General features: G+C 42.1%; 2 protein-coding genes across 2 annotated transcripts in view; one reads left to right on the top strand and one right to left on the bottom strand.

The window, feature by feature from the left end:
• Window positions 1-25195, top strand: part of LOC138349978 (potassium voltage-gated channel protein Shab-like) — a 588390-nt gene that overhangs the window by 99123 nt on the left and 464072 nt on the right. The gene's annotated exons all lie outside the window — the stretch shown is intronic.
• The window catches only part of LOC123755946 (potassium voltage-gated channel protein Shab), a 173377-nt gene continuing 159031 nt past the window's right edge, over window positions 10850-25195 (bottom strand). Inside the window, exons 7-9 of the mRNA XM_069300223.1 lie at window positions 20884-20986; window positions 19749-20548; window positions 10850-11307 (exon numbers count right to left, since the gene is read on the bottom strand). Coding sequence (XP_069156324.1) covers window positions 19752-20548; window positions 20884-20986 — 900 coding nt within the window. The 3' untranslated portion in view covers window positions 10850-11307; window positions 19749-19751. The remainder of the gene's footprint in view (window positions 11308-19748; window positions 20549-20883; window positions 20987-25195) is intronic.

The raw sequence follows: 25195 nt of genomic DNA, 5'->3' as shown, positions 1-25195 counted from the left end.
CATAACGATTGCCCAAAAGACGAATATTTTGGGTAACGAACGGCCTGATCGGCGTCAAATCGTCCCGTATGACGAACGCTGGTTTGAGTGACGTCAACACCACATGGTGGGGTCGCGCTGCTTCTTGCACATTCTTAGACGCCTCCGACGATGCACATAAATTATGTTGTTCTTGTTTAAAGATGCTAATGATGCTGGGATATAAAAGGGTGACTGCTGAGATTTTGCAATGCATTGACGTTTTTGTAGGAAAAAAGAAATGAAATGTCTGATATACAACAAATGTCAAAAAAGTTTGTTCGGTGTTCGGCAGGTAGGCTGCTCCATTATAACAATCTTTCTTTGTTTCAAATGTGTTCCATTTGTTTTTTATTTGTCATTTACGTCTCAATAATGGAGAAGCCTACCTTACATACACTGAATAAACCATTATGACATTTTCCTTTCTTCAAATGTGTTCAATATTTATTTTTCATTTGTCTCATAGCAAAAGGTTTGTTCGGTGGTCGGCAGGTAGGCTGCTCCATGTTTCTTACATACAAAAAACGTAAATAATAAAAAAAATGAAGAATTTTGAAAACCAGTACAAATGTCAAAAAGGTTCGTTCGGTGGTCTACAGGTCGGCTGCTCCATGTTTCTTAAAAAAAAAAAAAAAAAAAAATAAAAGAACTGTTGAAACAATTTGAAAAATGGACAAATGTCATAAAGGTTCGTTCAGTGTTTGTCGGGTAGGCTGCTCCATTATTGAGACGTAAGTGACAAATACAAAACAAATGGAACACATTTGAAACAAAGAAAGATTGTCATAATGGAGCAGCCTACCCAACAAACACTGAAGGAACCTTTTGCTATAACGAATATGAAAGACAAGGGCTGCTGGCTGGGTTAGTAGTGCGTGAGCAACCATTTGTGGCACACGTGCCTCTGGCTCTCAAACACCTGTCCCACACGGTGTTGAAAGACTGTGCTCAGTCGGTGCAATTCAGACCCTATTGTTTGAAGAACATAAGGGTCATAACATTGGTGAAGCTAGGCGCAATTAGGGCTTAACACAACGGTCGGATGCCAGTGATACAGCACCTATGAGGATGATACAGCGAGCGTATCCAGGTGTAGCTCTGAGCCCCCACCCTTGCCATCTCTAATGTATATAGATGATACATAGATGAATCGTTTTCTGCGTTCAGTGATGATGCATCTGATACAAGTAGCATAGATGAACAGTGTTAGCGGCTTCCATGGTGGTGGTGTTCATTGATATTTTCAAGAATACCTGAATCTTTTCCTGACTGATGGACACTCTTTGAGGCTAGCTGAATCTCTTCCTGACTGATGGACACTCTTTGAGGCTAGCTGAATCTCTTCCTGTGTGGGACCTTACAAAGCGATCTTTTCAAGACTACCTTACAAATTGAGCTTTTCCTATAATCGTTTCAATACTACTTTATGCTTTACAAGCTTGGCTACATACCACCTACAAGTACTAAAGCCAAGGGTGCACGCGAGTGCGTTATTTGCAAGCACACAGAACAATGAAACAGGAAACAAAAATCTATCTGTAGCTGGTGCAAGGAGAGCAAAGTCGCGCTGTGTACCATGGACTACTTCGTTGACTATTATGCACCTCCAAAGTACTGAGTAATTACCTAAGTGTAATTACCTAAGTGTAGTTACAGGATGAGAGCTACGCTCGTGGTGTCCCGTCTTCCCAGCACTCTTTGTCATATAACGCTTTGAAACTACTGACGGTCTTGGCCTCCACCACCTTCTCACTTAACTTGTTCCAACCATCTACCACTCTATTTGCGAAGGTGAATTTTCTTATATTTCTTCGGCATCTGTGTTTAGCTAGTTTAAATCTATGACCTCTTGTTCTTGAAATTCCAGGTCTCAGGAAGTCTTCCCTGTCGATTTTATCAATTCCTGTTACTATTTTGTATGTAGTGATCATATCACCTCTTTTTCTTCTGTCTTCTAGTTTTGGCATATTTAATGCTTCTAACCTCTCCTCGTAGCTCTTGCCCTTCAGTTCTGGGAGCCACTTAGTAGCATGTCTTTGCACCTTTTCCAGTTTTTTGATGTGCTTCTTAAGATATGGGCACCACACAACAGCTGCATATTCTAGCTTTGGCCTAACAAAAGTCATGAACAATTTCTTTAGTATATCGCCATCCATGTATTTAAATGCAATTCTGAAGTTAGAAAGCATAGCATAGGCTCCTTGCACAATATTCTTTATGTGGTCCTCAGGTGATAGTTTTCTATCTAGAACCACTCCTAGATCTCTTTCTTTATCAGAATTCTTTAAAGATTTCTCACATAATATATAGGTTGTGTGGGGTCTATGTTCTCCTATTCCACATTCCATAACATGACATTTATTAACATTAAATTCCATTTGCCAAGTGGTGCTCCATATACTTATTTTGTCCAGGTTTTGTTGAGTGTGTAATACAGTGTGTTACTGTGTAAATAGTATGTGAAACTGTACATATTGTAATATTAGTGAATTTTTACCACGTAATATTGTGACAATAAACATTTATTGTGGACACATTACTGACACATGTATCACAGTTTCATGGAAAATTATGAACATTCTACTGTATACATATTGTAAAGGTCACAAATATGCATCATATACGATAAAAGAAACAAATAAAACCGCATTGGAAATGCATAAAAAAAATATTTGAAAATATATTTGTGGCAACACGCGGTGCTTGAATGGCCTGCGCGACCGTGTCTCGGAGCTTCACACACGAGCGACCAGGCCCTGATGACGTCACAGCGCACCTTGTCCACGCCCTCACAGCCAAAGTAAGTGGAATTTGGTAATTATTTTTACATAGACATGTTCAGGGACGGTAATTTATCATTTTACAAAGAAAAATTATATTTTGGGGAACATTTGATGTCATGCACACTAGGGAAATTTCACAATAAACACAGTGCATCACACTGGTTACATGGGGGGACACTCGTTTTGTATGACATCCGTTTCACATGACGAACATGGAATGGATTAAATTCGTTATGCGAGGTACCACTATATATATATATAATATATACGGTATATGTCATTTTACCTCACTTCACCTCTCTCCTGCCTATAAGCAATCTACTGACTTGTAAATCCATCCTTCTGAAGATGTATTATTAAATATGAAAGTACTTACAGAAATTCCTGTTTCAGTTCTTTATGGTTTGACAATGTCATTATATATATATATATATATATATATATATATATATATATATATATATATATATATATATATATGTATGTATGTATGTATGTATATATATATATATATATATATATATATATATATATATATATATATATATATATATATATATATTTATATATATATATATATATATATATATATATATATATATATATATATGCAGAATAACCACATGTGAAAAATAGAGAATGCTTAACGCATTTTCGGCTAATTCGCCTTCATCAGAGCAAAGTAGAATGAAGATCTTCATCTTCATTCTACTTTGCTCTGATGTAGGCGAATTAGCCGAAAACCCGTTAAGCATTCTCTATTTTTCACATGTGGTTATTCTGCATACTTGGATCAGTGTTTTTGTGATCATTGTTGCATATATATGTATGTTGTACCTAGTAGCCAGAACGTCGTACTTGGCCTACTGTGCAATAAACTTGTAGTTTATTGTCCAGCCCAAAGTACTTGGCTTTGGGCTGGACGGTAGAGCGATGGTCTCGCTTCATGCAGGTCGGCGTTCAATCCCCCGACCCCGACAAGTGGTTGGGCACCATTCCTTCCCCCCTCGTCCCATCCCAAATCCTTATCCTGACCCCTTCCCAGTGCTATATAGTCGTAATGGCTTGGCACTTTCCACCCTGATAATTCCTTTCCTTTCCTTCGGCCTACTGTGCAAGGATCAATTTGCCTAATAAGCCAAGTTTTCCTGAATTTATATATTTTTTAAATCTTTTTGTTATGAAATGATAGATCAATCTATTTCATTATGTATGAGTTCATTTTATTTAATTTGAGTTAAAACTAACTTAGATATATGACCGAACCTAACCTAACCTAAATTAATATAAGTCAATAATTTATGTTCCTAATATAATATAATAATAATAATTCAATTTTACCAATGGGAAACAATTTATGGAAAATAAAGAAAATCACTCGGCCTATTAGGCAAATCGGGCCTTGCATAGTAGGCCGAGAAGTGCGTTCTGGCTACTAGGTACGACATATATATATATATATATATATATATATATATATATATATATATATATATATATATATATATATATATATATATATATATATATATATATATATATATATATATATATATATATAATTTATGTATTTATTTATTTATTCAGTGGAACCTCAAATAATGATTTTAATCCGTTCCAGCACCGTAATCGTTATGTGAAACGAACGTCATACAAAATTAATGTTCCCATTGACAATAATGGAAATCAAATTAATCCGTTCTTCCACCAAAAAAATCAATATGATATTCGATGTTTTAAATAATGGAGCAGCCTACCTTACATACACTGAACAAACCCTTATGACATTTTTCTTCAAATTTGTTCAATATTTTTTTTCATTTGTCTTATAGCAAAAGGTTCGTTTGGTGTTCAGCAGGTAGGCTGCTTCATGTTTCTTAAATAAAAGAAAGCAAAAATAACAAATAGAAATTAAAAATTTTGAAAAACAGAACAAATGTCAAAAAGGTTCGTTCGGTGTTCGGCAGGTAGGCTGCTTCATGTTTCTTAAATAAAAAAAAAATAAAAAAAATTGGAAAACAGAACAAATGTCAAAAAGGTTTGTTGGGTGTTCGGCAGGTAGGCTGCTCCATGTTTCTTATGGAGCAGCCTACCCGACAAACACTGAACGAACCTTTATGGCATTTGTCCGTTTTTCAAATTATTTCAACTGTTTTTTATTTTTTTATTTATTTTATTTTTATTTGAGAAACATGGAGCAACCTACCTGCCGAACACCGAACAAACCTTTTTGACATTTGTTGTATTTCCAAAAATTTCATTTCTTTTTTCCTACAAAAAAAGTCATTGCTTTGCAACACCTCAGCAGTCATCCCTTTATATCCCAACATCATTAGCATCTTTAAACAAAAACAACATACAGGGTGCTTGCAATTTATTTGCATCGTCGAAAGCGTCTGAGAATGAGCGAGAAGCAGCGCGACCCCACCAAGTGGTCTTATCGTCATTCAAACGAGCGGTCGCCATACGAGACGAATTGTCGGCGATCTGGGCGATCGTTACCCAAAATGCTCGCGCTATTTGAGGTGATCGTCACTCGAGGTTCTACTGTATATATATAGATATAGATATAATGGAAAAGATGCAATGATAAAACACTGACAGAGGAACAATTTTGTGCTGATGACAGGACCTATTATGTCTTGACTAGACAGTGGAGAGAAGAGGACTTGACCTCAGGCTAAAGTCACCTCAAACATAGTGATGTCACTTCACATCATCAGTTTGTATCCTTTGACCTCTTAAGCAAATTACTGTGCTAACTTTAATTTGCTCATATGAACCAAGATAGTTTTATGGTCTAGTGTAATAGCCTATATAAACCGAGGTCTATCTACATGTTTGGGGGTAGGCCTCGGTTTGTATACAGCAATCATAAGTGACTCGTACACCTGCAGCTCACAGTGGAAGTGACAATCACTCACAGATGAGCAAATTTGCATGAAATTGCTTGAATTGGAAGTTGATAGTGATGTAGATGATCCTGTTGGTGACAGACTATACACAAAGATCAGATATAAGTGATACTGACAGTAAAATTGATAGACATGTGAGCATTTATAAGATGAGGCTTACACCACCACCATCCACCAGTGCTGCTGCATTCCATTACAGTAGCTGTGCCACCTCTTGTACTCCATGGACATGGTGAAGATGACTCATTTTATGGATTTATTGATTATGATTCTGATACTAGTAGCATTGCTGTTGTTAGTGTTAGCAGATATGATGGTGTTACTAGGCAGAGTCTGCTGTGTCAACAACTCACCTGCAAGACAATGCAGTGTAATGTTGTACTTGGAACTTGAGGGAAGCATGTTCTCAAGTTCAACTGTTTGTGCCTGCCCTCTGCATATAAGAAAAACTTCATCTCTCAGCCAACATAGTTTTATTGGAGGTGAGATTCATAGCTGTGGTGGTATTGGCAATGGTGAAAATGGTGCTGCAAGCAACAGGGTTGTACTCCTATGGGCTGATGGTGCCAACTTTTTTTTTCCACAAATACCTATATTTGATGATATAGGTGTAGGCATTACAGACATTTTCCCATATACTGGTGAAGATGTGTGTTAATGTGTCTATTTTGCTGCTTATTTTGATGGGCTGCTCAGGAAACAAAAATACATGCAGCAAAACTTATTGATAACGAGGGCATAGCATCTTATTCATGTTTGCAGCAGTGGAAAGACACCACCGTAGCTGAAATGTATATATTTCTTGGCTTTGTACAAGGAAACATTCGGTGAAACACATCATCCAGGATTATTGGAGCAAAGACAGCCTTGTTCCGATCCCAATTTTCGGGAGATACATGTCTCACAACAGGTACCATCTAATTCTTAGGTGTCTTCATTTTGAGAATAGTGACAAGATTGTAAACAATAGACTTTGGAAAAAGAGGCACATGTTCAGTGTCCTGAATGTGTCAAGTGGACAAGGAAAATGTTTTTTACCTTGTGGATGTAACCACGCTGAACTGTTACAGCATAAAGTGAAATCAGGCAGAGAACCAACATAGTGTGTGTTTAGCCTTACTGTTGTATCAAAACTGTTTGTAAAGTTGGTGAAGAAGGACATGTAGCAACACAAGGAGTTGCAAGCCCAACAAAAGCTTGCACTGCTCTGAACAGCCTGACTGTCAAAGATGGCTTTATGACACACCAGGTTTATTATCTAATTTCTATAGGAAAAAAGGTAAAAGGCGCACAAGTGCGATGTCTGTAAGCACACACAGAGAAGAGAGAAGATACGGAAGATAGTTACTATTTTGTGCAAAGAATGCTGCAGTGCCTTGTGGGCTGTAAATTGCTTTTGGAATTATCTCACCATCCAGAACTTCTGAGTGTGTGTAGTATAGAGCATAAACATGCACATAGTGTGTTTGAAAGTTTATTTATATACTGTGATATATATATATATATATATATATATATATATATATATATATATATATATATATATATATATATATATATATATTATATATATAAAGTTGAAAAATAATGTAATTTACTGTAAATAATCATTTTGGTGCCCATATAATGGGCATGTATATATATTTTGTACTGTATTTGTGTGAATATCGATGTTCTGCACACTTTACTGAATACCATCTGATTATGGCAACTTAATGCACCATATCAATGCAAAACAAGACAGTAAAAACAGAAGATGAAGAAACGACGACGTTTCGGTCTGTCCTAGACTATTATTAAGTTGGGTGAATACCTGACCACCACAGACCACCCTGTGGTGGTTGTTTATGACCACCACAGACCACCCTGTGGTGGTTGTTTATGACCACCACAGACTACCCTGTGGTGGTTGTTTATGACCACCACAGACTACCCTGTGGTGGTTGTTTATGACCACCACAGACCACCCTGTGGTGGTTGTTTATGACCACCACAGACTACCCTGTGGTGGTTGTTTATGACCACCACAGACCACCCTGTGGTGGTTGTTTATGACCACCACAGACTACCCTGTGGTGGTTGTTTATGACCACCACAGACCACCCTGTGGTGGTTGTTTATGACCACCACAGACTACCCTGTGGTGGTTGTTTATGACCACCACAGACCACCCTGTGGTGGTTGTTTATGACCACCACAGACTACCCTGTGGTGGTTGTTTATGACCACCACAGACGACCCTGTGGTGGTTGTTTATGACCACCACAGACAACCCTGTGGTGGTTGTTTATGACCACCACAGACTACCCTGTGGTGGTTGTTTATGACCACCACAGACGACCCTGTGGTGGTTGTTTATGACCACCACAGACAACCCTGTGGTGGTTGTTTATGACCACCACAGACTACCCTGTGGTGGTTGTTTATGACCACCACAGACCACCCTGTGGTGGTTGTTTATGACCACCACAGACCACCCTGTGGTGGTTGTTTATGACTACCACAGACCACCCTGTGGTGGTTGTTTATGACTACCACAGACAACCCTGTGGTGGTTGTTTATGACCACCACAGACCACCCTGTGGTGGTCTGTAACAGGCCTGTACTGTGCACATGTAACAGGTGCACAGTACAGGGATTAAAGTGATACTTGGACATGTTGAAATTTGGAACTGATGAAATAAAATTTGATTTACAGTTCATCTTTCAGCAGAATTGGTAGACTTTGATATTGGTATACACTGTAAGTAAAGTTACTGTTAGTGAGGTGGTGCTATAGGCCAAGGATCAACTTCTTCTCTCCAATATCTATTTGAGATGGAAACAGTCCTGTCTTCAGGAGGAAAGTCTTCTATAATCAGTGTTCTTTCATTGTGGTTATCTCTCTTAGATTTTGTGTGAGGGCAATATACATATATATATATATATATATATATATATATATATATATATATATATATATATATATATATATATATATATATAAACACACACACACACACACACACACACACACACACACACACACACACACACACACACACACACACACACGTTATACAAACATACACACGTGTGTGTGTGTGTGTGTGTGCGTGTGTGTGTAATTACCTAATTACACTTAGGTAATTACACACACACGCACACACACGTGTGGTGGTGTGTTTATGGTGGTGGAGGCCAAGACCGTCAGTAGTTTCAAAGCATTATATGACAAAGAGTGCTGGGAAGACGGGACACCACGAGCGTAGCTCTCATCCTGTAACTACACTTAGGTAATTACACACACACACGTGTGTATGTTTGTATATATATATATATATATATATATATATATATATATATATATATATATATATATATATATATATATATATATATATATATATATATATATATATATATATAATGTCGTACCTAGTAGCCAGAACGCACTTCTCAGCCTATTATGCAAGGCCTGATTTGCCTAATAAGCCAAGTTTTAATGAATTAATGTTTTTTCGGCTACCTAACCTAACCTAACCTATAAAGATAGGTTAGGTTAGGTAGGGTTGGTTTGGTTTGGTCATATATCTACGTTAATTTTAACTCCAATAAAAAAAATATTGATCTCATACATAATGAAATGGGTAGCTTTATCATTTCATAAGAAAAAATTAGAGAAAATATATTAATACAGGAAAACTTGGCTTATTAGGCAAATTGGGCCTTGCATAGTAGGCCGAGAAGTGCGTTCTGGCTACTAGGTACGACATATATATATATATATATATATATATATATATATATATATGATTATTGTATTTATTTAGGCATGTGTCTGTGTATGATATACTTGTGTGGTTTCTTTGTATGGAGTGACATGAAGTGACACTGAGCTTGTTGAGGCCAGGGGTTGGCGTCCCATGCGACGAACACACTGGCTGGTAATTGTGCAAACAGCGGAGTTTTACAGACACGGAAGGCGGCACTGGCTGGCTGCTTGGCTGACTGTCTGGCAGAATGGCTTGTAGGCGCACAAAGCTGGTAAATCCTAGGTTTTATCACGTTGGCATCGCCTCTACAGAACTACAGTAATTACTTTACACTAGAAGCTACAGTGACCATCGGTTTCGCAGGCAGTAACTGAGAAAAAATAAATTTACATTCAAAAGTTTTGCATTCCAATAAAAGCATTTGTTAGAATTGATTTACAGTATTGACATTCTCCAATATCAATTGCTATAGTATTCTCAAATATTTCAAGATGCTTGAAATTTATAATTGTCAGTAATTTAGTGTAGTGAAGTTTTCAATCTGTGCATTGAGATGAAGAGACAAGAGTCTACTGTCCAGCGAACCCGAGGACCAGAGCTACGCACGTACTTGCGTCAATACTGCTGGGAAGGGGGCAGACTCCCGAAAACCCACCTTTAAAACTGCCCATTTTTGCTGCTTCTAAGGCTCCACTGTACTGTAAATATATTATAAAAAGGGTCTTATCACACAGCTCTAACCAAGAAAATTTTGGTGATATTTTCCTTATAATAAGTTGTTTGGGATCCCAACCTCAGCTTTGCTCCTTGCTTTTATAAGTATGATTTAAAAACCTCTTTTTATATTTAAATTTTCAGGTAGAGCCAAATAGAGAAAGAGGTTCATCACCACAGACACAGGTGATCCCACACGTATTGAATTGCATCGCTTTCCCTAACTGCGTGTGGCCCATTGGTGGCATCCCTTGCACACCCAGGAGACCCATGTCCCTAAGCTTAGGCCACGGTCATGGAGGCGTGTTACTCTCTGGCTTAAGCCGCACTCATGGTGGATTGTCTCACTTTCCAGTAGAAGCATTCTCAGTAATGTTCTACTTAAACCTTTTATACATGCTGGCTCCCACCACTAGACTTTCACTGTCACACTCACTAGTATACCATACTTTTGTTTCCAGATTCTGGACACCCTACACTTTTTTTTAGTATCCTAATTTAATGTAAATCATGGCCTTCCTTACTCTGACTTGCTCTTCCTTGGTACGGCATACATCCAAGTTCCCATAATTTCTGGCTTATTGTACTCCTTGGCTTACTATGCACTTTGGTCTAGCATGCTGATTTTTATTTCATGGAGGTGCACAACTCTTTCTTCTGCCAAGTCATGTGCTAGATCATTACTCTCTAATCTAACTTCCTCGGAATTCCCTCACACTCTTGCTTGTTTTATTTGATAATTCAACTACTTCCCATACTCCTTACAAACTTTCTGGCTCTTCATGCATTCCGGATTACTGCACCATGATTTGCCACACTGGCTAATCATGTACCCTGACTTCATATCCTGTTGCTCTCTAGCTTGATAAACCTCCTGACGTTGGAGGCGCTCTAGCTTTTAGCCTCCCCAGGCTTCCTACACTCCACCTGTTTGCCACACTCTCAAGCTCTCACACCAGACTCCGAGTGAGCATGTGACTTCAAATGAACAAGAGAAGAGTGAGGTAGGCAGAGATACACCGGATGCTCTAGAGTGATGTCTGGCATCTTCAGCTGGTGTTTGTGGAGCCCTTCTGGAGGCGTCTAGAGGTGAAGAATGACGGTCAGCGCATCACAACCTGAAAAATATAATGCTAAGATATATCCTGAACACTAACCTTGTTATACTAGAGTTCCAATATAATACTCTTGGCTTTATTATGAATAATATATATCCTTGTCATTGAAGCTGCAACTCTCTTTGCCTTTCTCAAACAGTTTATGCTTTATTTATGTATTTATTTGAGAAACTATTAGATATAAAGAGCAGTCTTCAAAAACTGGTAGCTTTTGCTCCACTATATTTTTATTACCATAAGAAAATTGAGCTCTTTAGCAATGCTTTAAACTCTGAAATAAATCAACCAATAGTAACTATTTTTTCTGGCAGATCCCCTTGTGGCTCCCTGAAGCGGAAATGGCTGCCAGCTACTAGGTCACATCAGCCACAGAGTTTGGCCTAACAGGGACCAGAGCCAGTGCTCCCCTCCCCTCACAGAGATGCAGAGAACGGGCCAAGACCCCCACCAGAGGCCCTATGCTCAGCAGGGAGCTTCTGGTGGGGGTCTTGGCCTACACCTTGGCTGCATCAGCTGTGTCCTTGCTGTCCATTCCCATGTTCCTGGTGGCAGTGGCCATTCCTTTCCATCTGCCTCTGGGTTGGTTGGCTGGTTTGGCTTTTCTTGGGTCAGTGGGTGTCTTGGCTGCCTCTTTTTCTTCCGCAGTGTTGGTCTGCAGTTCCTCTCTTCGTGCCTGCAGTGCTTCACTTGGTTGGGGTTCCATCCTCATGGCCTCGTATGTTTTTTTTTTTTTTTTTTTGACAACCTGTCTGGGCTGAGTTGTCAAAAACCCAACACACCGCAGGTTGTGCTGTGTTGCGGTAGGCCTTTCGAGGAGTAAGTTTCTCTGTTGGGTTAGCTCGAGTTCCCTGTATTCTGTGGGCAGCTTTCCTTCCACTCATGCTGGCTCTCCTTGTCCCTCTCTGGGCAGTCAAAAGTGACTTGCCCAGTTTTTGCCAACCTCCACGTTTGTGGAAATTTTGTTTGCCCTTGGTCCATGTTGTACTTGGTCAGCCTTTTTCTTCTCCTTTAGGGGGTGGGTGGGTTCTGGGCAGGCTTCTTCCTTTCACATTGTTCGGTGTGGGCTTTTTCTGTGTTGGCCAGAGCTCCCTTGTCCTCTGTGGTCTTTCCCACCTTCATCCGGTTCTGTTTTTTGGCTCGCTGGTCTCGTTATAAATAGTAAAATTACTAAAGTCAACAAGGGATACATACGGTGAAGCACAAATACAATACATCAGACAATGGAGTTGTGAGGCAAGTGTTTTAAAGAATTTGGAAGACATAGTGTAGGCATCAAGTGTTGCATCTGTAACACAAGATTTCATCTGAGCTGTGTAGCATTATCTACAGCATGCACAAACAGACAAGGAATATACTGGGTTTGCAAAAATGACAGGTTAATATGTGAAAACATAACCCAACTGATGAATGCCATTCCCGAGTCACACAGATTAACATTCACAGATAAGCTACCAGTGATATATGTGGACAGTGAAAAACATTGGTTAACGACCAAAACTCAGGAACAGGTAGTTTAGAGAACACAGCAGAAGTGTCGAGGAAGAGGGTATTGTAGTACAAAACAACAGCAATATTGCAGAGTCAGGTAATATAAACAATGAAAAAACAGAAGAAAAAGAATGCATAAACAAAGGAATTGGGACGAAAAGTGGAGATGGCTCTAATAAAGAGGCATATAAATAATATATGCTAGTACTGTATGTGGAAAATACTGGAGGGCCAGGTCCCAAATCTGCACAGTAAAATTACAATGTACTGGAGTGAACGATATGGAAGAAAATGCAGAATAGAACCAGTGAAGAACAGGGGTGCAATAGGCACAATCAGTGAACACTATTTAAACATCAGAGGTCCACGGTTGTTCAACATCCTCCCAGCGAGCATAAGAAATATTGCCGGAACAATCGTGGACATCTTCGAGAGAAAACTAGATAGTTTTCTTCAAGGAGTGCTGGACAAACCGGTCTGTGGTGGGTATGTGGGCCTGCGGGCTGCTCCAAGCAACAGCCTGGTGGACCAAACTCTCACAAGTCAAGCCTGGCCTCGGGCCGGGCTTGGGGAGTAGAAGAACTCCCAGAACCCCATCAGCAGGAATCAAGCAGGCGGCGTTTTCTCGTGTTTTTATCCACCTCAGGCCTGCTCGTGCGCCGCCTGAGCGGACCTGGTTTTTGGACCGAGTGCTCTCCTTTCTCTCTGCTGCTCGGTTTGTGATGGTCCTTTCAGTCAGTGACAGCTTTCAGAAAGCTTTATTTTTGTTGGCTTTGGCTTCTAGGGGTCCAGTCAGGGAGCTTCATCCTCTCCTCCAACGCAGAAGCTTCTGCTCTTTTGGTCCTGATGCATGGTTTGTTTGTTTGCAGCCATCTTTTTCTTTTCTGGTGAAGAATGAGACGGCGGGCTTCTGGAGGGGTCCGTGGGTTATTGATGCTTGGCCAGGCCAGGGGTGCATCATGTGTTGTGTCTGGTTGCGGCTTTACGCCGTTACCTGCACGTCTCAGATTCTGTGTCCGGTAACGAGCTGTGGATTGACCCAGTATCCCTCATTACCTGTTCCAGGCCTTGGGGTCTCTCAGGTCGTCTGCAGGGTTATAAGTCTAGCCAGCCTGTAGTCTACCCTCATGCCCATGATGTTCGGAAGTTCGCAGCTCTGACTGCTGTGTTTGGGGAACATGTCTTGGGCTGAAATTCAGGTGCGAGGGTTTTGGAGGCCGAACAGGGTTCTGGCTGCTCAGTATCTTGTTAATGTGCCGGGGGCCTCAGCAGTCTTGTGTCACCTTGGGTCGGCGGTTGTAGCCAGTTGTCTCGTCTTCGTCATGAGTGCTACGGTCCAGCCGCCTCCCGAGTAAGTCCCTTTTTTTTCTGCTCTTTGGGTAGCTAGCTCTAGGGAGCTGACGGGGCTTACCCACAGAAAACCAGCGTTGAATGTAATGAAATGCCATTTTCTGGGTAGAGCCCCTGAGGTTCCCTAGCACCCTTCCTCCCTCCGGTCGGCGGCTTTTGTTCCGTTTGACAGTCTTCAAATTAGCGATCCAGCGACCAGCTCGGTGGGCTGGTTCCCCCACCCCCCTGCTTGTTAACTAGTTTTCCTTGGGGGTGGGGGGTTAGGTTCTGTTCAGTCTCCGGTTGCAATTTTCCTACCAGTTGGGGTCTGTTTTGGGGCACCTACCTTTCTTGGTGTCTAACCCCTGTCGATAGCAGACATGACTACTCTCATACAAAGGAGTTCCGTAGGCCATTGCTCCCTGTGCCTCTCTGAGGGGACCAGGTTCTGGCTAGTGGTCCCCAGTAGGCTCGAACTCTGTGAGACTGAAGCCTTAGACTAATATAGCTAATATTACTCCGATTGCTCCTGGGAACCAACGGGGCTCTACCCAGAAAATGGCATATCATTACATTCAATGCTGGTTTTTTCCTGGCCTTGGTGTCCATTCAGTCCGATTGGGCTTTCGGTTGTCAGGTAGGCAAGTGTCATGCTCTCCTGGTCCCAGGGTTGTTCTTTGCTTCGTTGTTTGGCCAGGAGGTGTATCTTGTGTGGTGTTTGGTGCCGCCAGTCCTGTCTTGGTAGGTTTGTTGTGTCTTGGTTCGGTTGTCCAAGGTGTTGTTATCAACTGCTTGCAGTATTCCCTTGCACCCTGGCTGCTCATCTTTGCTGGCTTTATGAAAAGGTTCTTGAGGGATCCACTGGCTCAACTGCTGGTCAGTCAGCAGTCTCTTTTTCATGCCTGTGTTTGAGGTTCAGCTGCTTTTCTGCCTCTCTCCCAAAGGAAGGGTTGGAGGTAGGGGCAAATGAGCAGATGCTAGTTTTATTCATTTTTTATTGTTTACATTATTGGGATTCTTTGGTGGTTTTAAGGCTGCAGTATCATTTCTAATCATCAGTGGCCTGTTTTATCTCATTGACTGTCTGGGTGTTTCCCTGGTGGTGGTGGTGGTGGATATGATTAAAAATTCACAGAAATTTTGTCATATGGCCACCACTCTCTGTGTTTCTCTGAGGAGGCCAGGTTCTGGCTCATGGTCTCCAGTAGGCCGAAACGAACACCGTGACTGACTGCACCTAGTAGTTTGCCCTATATCAGCATAGTAGCTTCAGTGAGCCATTGAGGCTCACACAGAAATAGGCATTTCTTTACATTCAATGCTGGTTTTATTTATTGTAAACTTGAAGAAACATGTATTAAATTAATGTAAATAGGTGGAAATTATACAGTATACTCTACAAGATAATTTATATCAGAATGGTTTACTTGTGGTGGCATAGCTCAGGTTCGGTTGTAGTGGCTTAGGTCACGTTTGCTTGTGGTGGCTTAGCTCAAGTTCGGTTGTAGTGGCTTAGGTCAGGTTTGGTTGTGGTTGGTTAGGTCAGGTTTGCTTGTGGTGGCTTAGGTCAGGGTTGGTTGTAGTGGCTTAGGTCAGGCTTGCTTGTGGTGGCTTAGGTCAGGTTTGGTTGTTGTGGCTTAGGTCAGGTTTGTTTGTGATGGCTTAGGTTAGGTTTGTTTGTGATGGCTTAAGTTAGGTTTGTTTGTGATGGCTTAGGTCAGGTTTGGTTGTTGTGGCTTAGGTCAGGTTTGGTTGTAGTGCCTTAGGTCAGGTTTGGTTGTAGTGGTTTAGTCAGGTTTGCTTTTGGTGGCTTAGGTCAGGTTTGGTTATGGTGGCTTAGGTCATGTTCGTTTATGGTGGTTTAGGTTTGGTTGTGGTGACTTAGGTCGAGTTTGATTATGGTGGTTTAAGTTAGGTTTTGGTATCCAGTGGTGCATTGTCTAATGTACAAGGTAATCTGGTTCCTTTCCTGTACATGGCACACTCCTGCCACACAATTGAAGATGCAACTAATGGTCCTCAGTGTGGCAATATACTGTATAATTATTCTGAATGTACTTCTATACAAAAACTTGTCTGCAAATTCTAGAATTGATGACACAGTCTTGATACAACATTTGTATTGGTGTACAAGATGATTAATAATTTGAATAGACAAGTAAACATTGTCTAAATCTCATTCCATAGGTCTATCAGGCTAGATATTGAACTTGATCGTAATTTTGATTATGAATTAATTATCAATGAGTCAAGTTTCTTGGATTTTATCAAGGAAAATGCAATTAATAATAGGTGATAGGAGGAGAAAGAGTGTTGGAGATAGACCAGAGTCAAGAGAGAGAGACGACCCATTTCACTATAATTGAAACTAGCAATTATCAACTGCTCTGAGACGGGAGAAACACCAACTTACATCGCACATGGTCATATGCTGGGTTGTGGAAGATGGTGAAATCTCTCTCCAGTCAGGTTCTGCTAGTATGTACCCATTATGTGACAGGCTGAACTTAAATAGGTCTCTCTCTCCTTCCTGCTCTGTTCGTTGGAGCCGATTGTGGTCTATGGACAGAATGACCCTCTGACAGACTTTAGTGAGGCAGGAGCAGGCTCCCACACTCTGAAAGTGGCTGATAACAATAGAGAAGGTGGTTCTCTCATTGGTTTGCACATCCTGCACAAATGCAGCTATGATTTTCTCAGCCCAATCTCCAACAATGATAATATTTATAGCAACTATTAAGCCAAGTGTATGAAAATGGAATGTTAGACCTCAAAAGTTCACATTTTTTATTAGTGGATTAGCCCAACTGGCATACTAAAAAAATTGGGAAGTATATGCTAACATAGACGTAACATATCTTGTCCAATCACTTGGATTGAACGGTAGAGCAATTGTTTTGCTTATTGTAGGTTGATGTTCAATCTCCAACCATCCAAGGGGTTGGGCACCATTCCTTTCCACTGTCCTATCCTAAATCCTTATCCTCATATCTCTTCCAAGTGTATAGTCATACTGACTTAGCACTATCTCCTGACAATTATCTTAATTACCCTTAGGCCTAATGTAGTACTAATAATGTGTGTGTGCTATACCAAGCCTAGACATTTTTTCTATGCCCTCTACAAAAGTTAATACTATAGTACAACATATGAATTTTGCTGGCTGTCCATTTTTGTACATTCAAGTAAATAGTTGATGTAAGTACTATCATTATAGGAGGAGGGGGTGCAGTTTTCTTTACTTATTGAAGGCCCACAAGATTTTGCTCAATAAACTGTGCCCTTAGAGCATGGGGGGGGGAGAGAAGGAACGAACAGTATATTTAATTATGCTCATAAGAATTGTTGAGGTGTCAATGTACGTATTATGGAAAATGACATATTTTTGACATCTACAGTAACCAGTGACATTGAAGATGACCCATCAGTCTCTCACCACATGCATCACCACCATCTGCTGCTTCTTCCTCTACCAATTAGACCCCTTCACTCTTCAAACAGCATAGTCAGACAAGCTGGGCAACTCTATTATTCTAGGTAAATAAAAATTGTTTGCTATCTTATCTTCCCCTAAAATTTTTATTGTGTACATTCATTTTTGGTGGTTTGAGAGTATATCCCCCAATTATAAACTACTGTACTTGAAATCTGTTTTGGGGTTAAGAATAGCTGACATACGAACATCTTTTCGGAACTTATCCTTTTCATAAGTTGTGGATTCCCTGTATAAGGCCACAGATCCCTCTTCCTTATTTATTTATTTAAAAATGTAACTATTAATATTCAAGTACACTATTGCTGTTTATAACCAACATTTTCTTTAGATTTACAATGTGTGTGCTGTAGATTATATTGGGGTTAATGCTTACATATATTGTGATGGGGTCTGCCCATTTACTGCTGTTCCGACACCAGATCCTGCATGAACTTTTTTAATTGTTATGAGCAAAATATTTGAATTCACATTCATATTATCTATGGAAGTATCTGATTAAAAAGGACTACAGTGCTTACCTATAAGTGACTATGGGGGAGTGAGAGCTACATGATGATTCCTAAATGTTGTCCATGAGTGTGTTTAGTTGATATATGAATGAATTTGCTTGGGTAGAAATAAGCGCTGCCTTATATGGACCAATAGGAACTGTCTCATGCATATGGGTCTAAAGGAGCTGCCTCACTACTATGATATGGGTTCCCATTGTCAAGGAGAGGAAGGCTGTTGGGTTCATTGAGGTCTCTAGGTCAATGGCCAACCTTTTCCAGGGTGCAGCCCAAAACAGCCGATTAACTCCAACGAAACTATTTACAGCTAGGTAAACAGAGGCATCAGGTGTCAGGAAATGTACCTAAACATCTCATCCTCCCCAGAAATCACACCCGGCTTCATTCAGTTGAGAGCTTACTGCACTGACCACTGCACTACATTTCACAAAACATTTCTTTATTTTGAAAAGTGAAAATTTTGGGTTAATTATTTAAAGTCATGAATTATCTTAAAAAAAATACAATTATTTCTGTACAGTAGTTGTTCTGCAATTTCCCAGGTTTGGGGCATTGTGTGGCATATGTGCAGCTTAGATCATTCTATTGCATATATACAATTTAGAACATTCTATAACATGTGCATGATTTTGGGCCTTCCATAGCATATGTACAGTTTTGGATATAACATAGCATATGTAGGGGTTGGGGGATTTCATAGCATATGTGTAGTTAGGGCATTTCACAACACAGTACTGTATACATAACATTTTTGGCCTGCTTCAATACAAGGCAATAACTGCTGTAGCATATGTACATTTTAGGACATTCCATAAAATATGGAATGTTCTATATTGCAACAGCAAGTTTGGGGCTTGCTGTTGCAAAATAAATAAATAAATAAATATATATATATATATATATATATATATATATATATATATATATATATATATGTATGTATGTATGTATGTATGTATGTATGTATGTATGTATGTATGTATGTGCTTTAAGACATTTTGTAGCACTTGTACAGTTTAGGGTCTTGTTTAAATGTATGTACAGCTTAGGACCTTCTGTAGCATATGTACAGCTTTGGACCTGTAGCATATGTACAGCTTTGGACCTGTAGCGTATGTACAGCTTTGGACCTGTAGCATATGTACAGCTTTGGACCTGTAGCGTATGTACAGCTTTGGACCTGTAGCGTATGTACAGCTTTAAACCTGTAGCATATGTACAGCTTTAGACCTGTAGCATATGTACAGCTTTAAACCTGTGGCATATCTAAAGCTTAGGACCTGTAGTATACGTACAGCTTAGGACCTGTAGCATATCTACAATTTAAGACCTTCTGTAGTATATATTCAGTTTAATGACATTAAGACATACAAAAGCTTGAGGAATTTCATGGCCTTGTTATGGGTAGGTGGGTTGTTAGGTCCAAATGCTGATGTAATGCCATTGAAAGTTAAGCCTACAGATAAGATAACAATACAGTAAGACTTGTGAACAGTACAATTTAATTATGTAGAAAAGCTTCAGGAGGCTGTTGAAAATCAGGCAGGCCAGAGAATAAAGTTCAAAGAAGCCAGGCAGTAAGGTTCATCCTTGATAAGCAAGATATATGATGTACTTACGGGTTAGCTGTTAAGGCCAGAGTTGTGCGTGAGAGAGAGGGAGTGGTCAAGAAGATGGGTCTCCTCAGTGGGCGTGTGGTCAGCAAACAGCAGGTCGTCGATATCTCGCAGTGTGGTGGGGCCGTTGTTGAGGTCATCGGTGAGTAGGCAATTCTCCATGACTGGGTTGGCACTGGTGGGCGTGATGATGGTCGGCGCATGTGCGGCTACCCGGGTCATGGGCGCACCACATAGGCAGAGCAGCGGCTCGCCCACCTCGTCAGGGGACATGGCCATGGGCGAGGTGGAGGCAGGCTGGTTATACAAGCAAGGAGCCTTGGAGCAGCGCAGCACTGTGTTGGCGTTACGCTGGTCAAGGCTGGTTGCCATTGAGATAAAACTGGGCTCAAGTGAATCTTTTAAGATATTTTCCGGGGTTGCTTCATCCCGTGCAGCCTTTTCCTGGCCCGCAAAATCTGCAAACAAGTCCGCAAGCGGCGCTCGCTGCGGATGTCTCCGTGGCATGGGAGAGCGGGGCAAGATACGGCGTGGGCGGTTACTGTCCTCCTCCTCGTCCACGCCCACGAACTTGACGGGGAGGGCGTGAGGCTTCCCGCCCGCCCTTGGCCCGATGCCTTTGAGAGTGGGTCTCCCAATCTTCTCGTGCTCACCCAGTGGGGGGCTATATGTGAGGTCCGGCAGCAGCTGCTCCGTCTCCGGGTCTCGGTGCTTCAAGATTGACTTCCGCCGTTCTGGAGAGCCATGTGATCGCTTTGAGTCAAGCGAGTCTCCACCTAGCGATGATTTGCTACCGCTGCGACCTGTAAAATACCAACCCGCACTCACGCTGCCCGCCACAACCACCTCTATACTCTCACATTATACTTAATATAAACAGTATTGTGGTGTTTTAGTTCTAGACTAAATAAAGATATTATTTAAAGAAACAAACCACACAGAAACGGTGTAAGAAAGAAAATAACAACATGCATGAGTCATGGGTGTTGAGGCTCTGTCTTGATGGGTTCCGTGCGACTGTAAGAATATAAGTCCTTCCCCGAACCATCTACTGGTCATGCTACCCCGCTGCCCCTACCCTCCCCACCCCGGAGCAACTGCTATGTGGGCGTGTGGGCGTAGTTCTGTGTGGGCGTACCTCTGTTGGAGATCTTGTTGGGCTTGTCAGCGGCTGAGCCTTCCCTCGCTGCCCGAGCTCGCTCCACGGACTCCAGCAGCCGGGTGAACGGTCGCGGCTTCTCCTGCAACCCACGCCCGGCAACTGTCACTTCCGTCTCCACACCCAGCAACTGTGACTACCACACCCGGAAACTGTCACTTCTGTCTCCACACCCAGCAACCAACACTATCATGCCTGACATCTGTCAGTTCTGTTTACAGCCCCGGCAACTGTCACTTCCACCTCTACACCCAGAAACTGACACGTCAGTTTCCACACCTGTCAACTTTCACTTTGAGTTCCACACATGGAAACTGCTACAGTACTTCCATCTACACCCAGCAACTGTCACCTCCATCTTCACACCAGACAACTGTCACAAGCATCTCTAAATCTGGCAAATATTAAATCCATCTCTCCTGGTAACTGTCATCTGCATCTCATCACCCAGGCAAATGTCAAATCCATCACCACACCCGGCAACTGTCACTTTCGTCTCTGCCTCCGTCAGCTATCATTTTCCTTTCCACATTGACACTTTCATTTCCATGCCTGCAACTGTCACTTCTCTCTCCACACCTGGTATTTGTCATTTTTTTCATACTTTTTCATACTCACTTTCATCTCCACATCCAGAAACTATCACTACCATCTCCACACTTGGCAACTCTCACTTGCATTGCCACACCCAGCAACTGTTACTTTTGTTTCCACGCCTGACAACTGTCACGACTCCACATCTGATAACTGTCACCTCTGTGTACTCATCTAACCCACCAGGTCCACAACTCATCCACCAGGGCCTCACATAACCCACCCACCAGGTCCTCACATAACCCACCAGGTCCACAACTCACCCACCAGGTCCTCACATAACCCACCAGGTCCACAACTCACCCAACAGGTCCTCACATAACCCACCAGGTCCACAACTCACCCACCAGGTCCTCACATAACCCACCCACCCACCAGGTCCACAACCCACCCACCAGGTGCTCACATAACCCACCAGGTCCACAACTCACACACCAGGTCCTCACATAACCCACCCATCCACCAGGTCCACAACCCACCCACCAGGTCCTCACATTACCCACCCCACCAGGTCCACAACTCACCCACCAGGTCCTCACATAACTCACCAGGTCCACAACCCACCCACCAGGTCCTCACATAACCCACCAGGTCCACAACTCACCCACCAGGTCCTCACATAACTCACCAGGTCCACAACCCACCCACCAGGTCCTCACATAACCCACCAGGTCCACAACTCACCTACCAGGTCCTCACATAACCAACCCACCCACCCACCAGGTCCACAACCCACCCACCAGGTGCTCACATAACCCACCAGGTCCACAACTCACACACCAGGTCCTCACATAACCCACCCATCCACCAGGTCCACAACCCACCCACCAGGTCCTCACATAACCCACCAGGTCCACAACTCACCCACCAGGTCCTCACATATCCCACCAGGTCCTCACATAACCCACCCACCAGGTCCTCACATTACCCACCCCACCAGGTCCACAACTCACCCACCAGGGCCTCACATAACCCACCAGGTCCACAACTCGCCCACCAAGGCCTCACATAACCCACCCACCCACCAGGTCCACAACTCACCCACCAGGGCCTCACATAAGCCATCCACCAGGTCCACAACTCACCCACCAGGGCCTCACATAACCCACCAGGTCCACAACTCGCCCACCAAGGCCTCACATAACCCACCCACCCACCAGGTCCACAACTCACCCACCAGGGCCTCACATAAGCCATCCACCAGGTCCACAACTCACCCACCAGGGCCTCACATAACCCATCCACCAGGTCCACAACTCACCCACCAGGTCCTCACATAACCCACCAGGTCATCGTCAACCTCAGGGACATAGGTAAAACTTCAGGGACACAGGTAACACATTGGGGACACATGTAGCACATCAGGGACACATAACACATCAGGGACACATATAACACATCAGGGACACAGGTAACACATCAGGGGACACATGTAACACATCAGGGACTCATGTCCCACTTTAAGGACACGTACTTCAAGAAGAGACACAACACTTCAGGGATGCATCACACCACACATCAGATGCATTCATGCCACTAGATCCTCACAGTACAACAGGTAGGCACACCGCATCATCTCCATACATACCACACAGCCCTATATGCAACACACACACACACACATATATATACACACTTGTATAAATGCACTCATATACACACACACACACACTCACTCAAGCAGATCCACATACAGCATACACGTATATATACATTCGTTATTCCTTCGCCACCGCCTTCTAATGGAAGCTGGGGTGATAGAAATCATCATTTCTACATTCTATTTCATGAAAGGAGAAAGTTCAGTTAGAAAAGAAGTCTTTTTAGTTTTAGGGAGAACATGAGTGGGTGAGCCACCAAGGTCAGTGCTTTGTGCTGTCTGTGTTTCCTAAGACCTGGACATGTTTGAGATTTATATTGGCCAGTAGAGCGGTCCATCAGCTGATCATGGCTGTCAAGAGGCATCATTTGATGCAGAATCAGGTTAATCACTAACCACCTTAGATTGCTCTGATCAGCTGGTGCATTGCCAACAATACCGGAAATTATTCTTCAAACATCTTCAGCATTGTGCCCTTGATCTGAAGTAGTCGGAGTAGTTTATTTAGCCTTGTTAATTCTTAAATTCTTAATAATTTGAATTAATAAATACTGCATAATATATATATATATATATATATATATATATATATATATATATATATATATATATATATATATATATATATATATATATATATATATGTCGTACCTAATAGCCAGAACGCACTTCTCAGCCTACTATGCAAGGCCCGATTTGCCTAATAAGCCAAGTTTTCATGAATTAATGTTTTTTTTCGACTACCTAACCTACCTAACCTAACCTAACCTAACTTTTTCTGCTACCTAACCTAACCTAACCTATAAAGATAGGTTAGGTTAGGTTAGGTAGGGTTGGTTAGGTTCAGTCATATATCTACGTTAATTTTAACTCCAATGAAAAAAATTGACCTCATACATAATGAAATGAGTAGCTTTATCATTTCATAAGAAAAAAATTGGAGAAAATTCAGGAAAACTTGGCTTATTAGGCAAATCGGGCCTTGCATAGTAGGCTGTGAAGTGCGTTCTGGCTACTAGGTACGACATATATATATATATACAGTATATATATATATATTTATATTTATATTTATATTTATTTGGAGGAGCAGGTTTTCTCTAATACACATGTAATTAAGCACAACGGCATTGTGACTATTGTTCATTTTCTTATGGATATTTTCCATTCAATGTAAATACCGTCTACCATATAAAGGATGAAGAAACACTAAATCACTCAATCTGTATTTTCTGGAGGGAGCACCTTTGGCTCACCGGAGCTATCCAGGCTGATACTGCTAATGTCAGACTTTGGCATCAGTCATGTGTATGGAATTCTTAGGCCTACCGGGGACGATGAGCCAGAACCTGGGTCCCCCCTCAGAGAGGCACAAGGAGCAATGGCCTATAGAAACCCCCATGTGGCTGGAAGCATTCTATGTCTTCTTTTGATCGAGTTAGGCACCCAGAAAGGTAAGCATCCCAAAACAAACCTCTATTATGGTTAAGAAATTGCTACTGAGAGATGAACTAGTGGACAGAACTCCCAAAACAAAAACAAGCTAACGAGCATGATGTCATCACGTCACTGCACCGCCGTCTGCGCAGCTCCCCCCTCCCCGAGAAGGGGAAGGGGGAGCCCCAGACCCCTTCGTAATCCCGAGGTTCCGGGTTCGATCCCCGGTGGAGGCGGAGACAAATGGGCAAAATGTTTCTTTCACCCTGATGCCCCTGTTACCTAGCAGTAAATAGGTACCTGGGAGTTAGACAGCTGCTATGGACTGTTTCCTGGGGGGGGGGGGGGTGTAACAAAAAGGAGGCCTGGTCGAGGACTCGGCCGCAGGGACGCTAAGCCCCGAAATCATCACAAGATAACCCCCTCACGCCGGCAACCCAAGACCTCAGTTCTGAGGCTGATGCGCTAGGCAGAAGTCATGAGCTCTGGCTCCGGTGTTGGTCTCAGCTCCGTGCCTTGTGGCGTGGTGGCTGTCTTATAGAGGGTGTGCGAGCCAGGAGTGATTCTTCAGTACTCGGGCTGCATGCACGACCTACATCCGTAGGTCGTGCAATACATACATGCTCTTCTTGGTAGCTCTTGCACCATGAACTCGAAGGA

This window comes from Procambarus clarkii, chromosome 43 (assembly GCF_040958095.1).
Source record: "Procambarus clarkii isolate CNS0578487 chromosome 43, FALCON_Pclarkii_2.0, whole genome shotgun sequence".
Classification (NCBI taxonomy): Eukaryota; Metazoa; Arthropoda; class Malacostraca; order Decapoda; family Cambaridae; genus Procambarus; species Procambarus clarkii.
The sequence above is the reverse complement of the archived record's forward strand: the minus strand, read 5'-3'. Positions and strand labels throughout refer to the sequence as shown.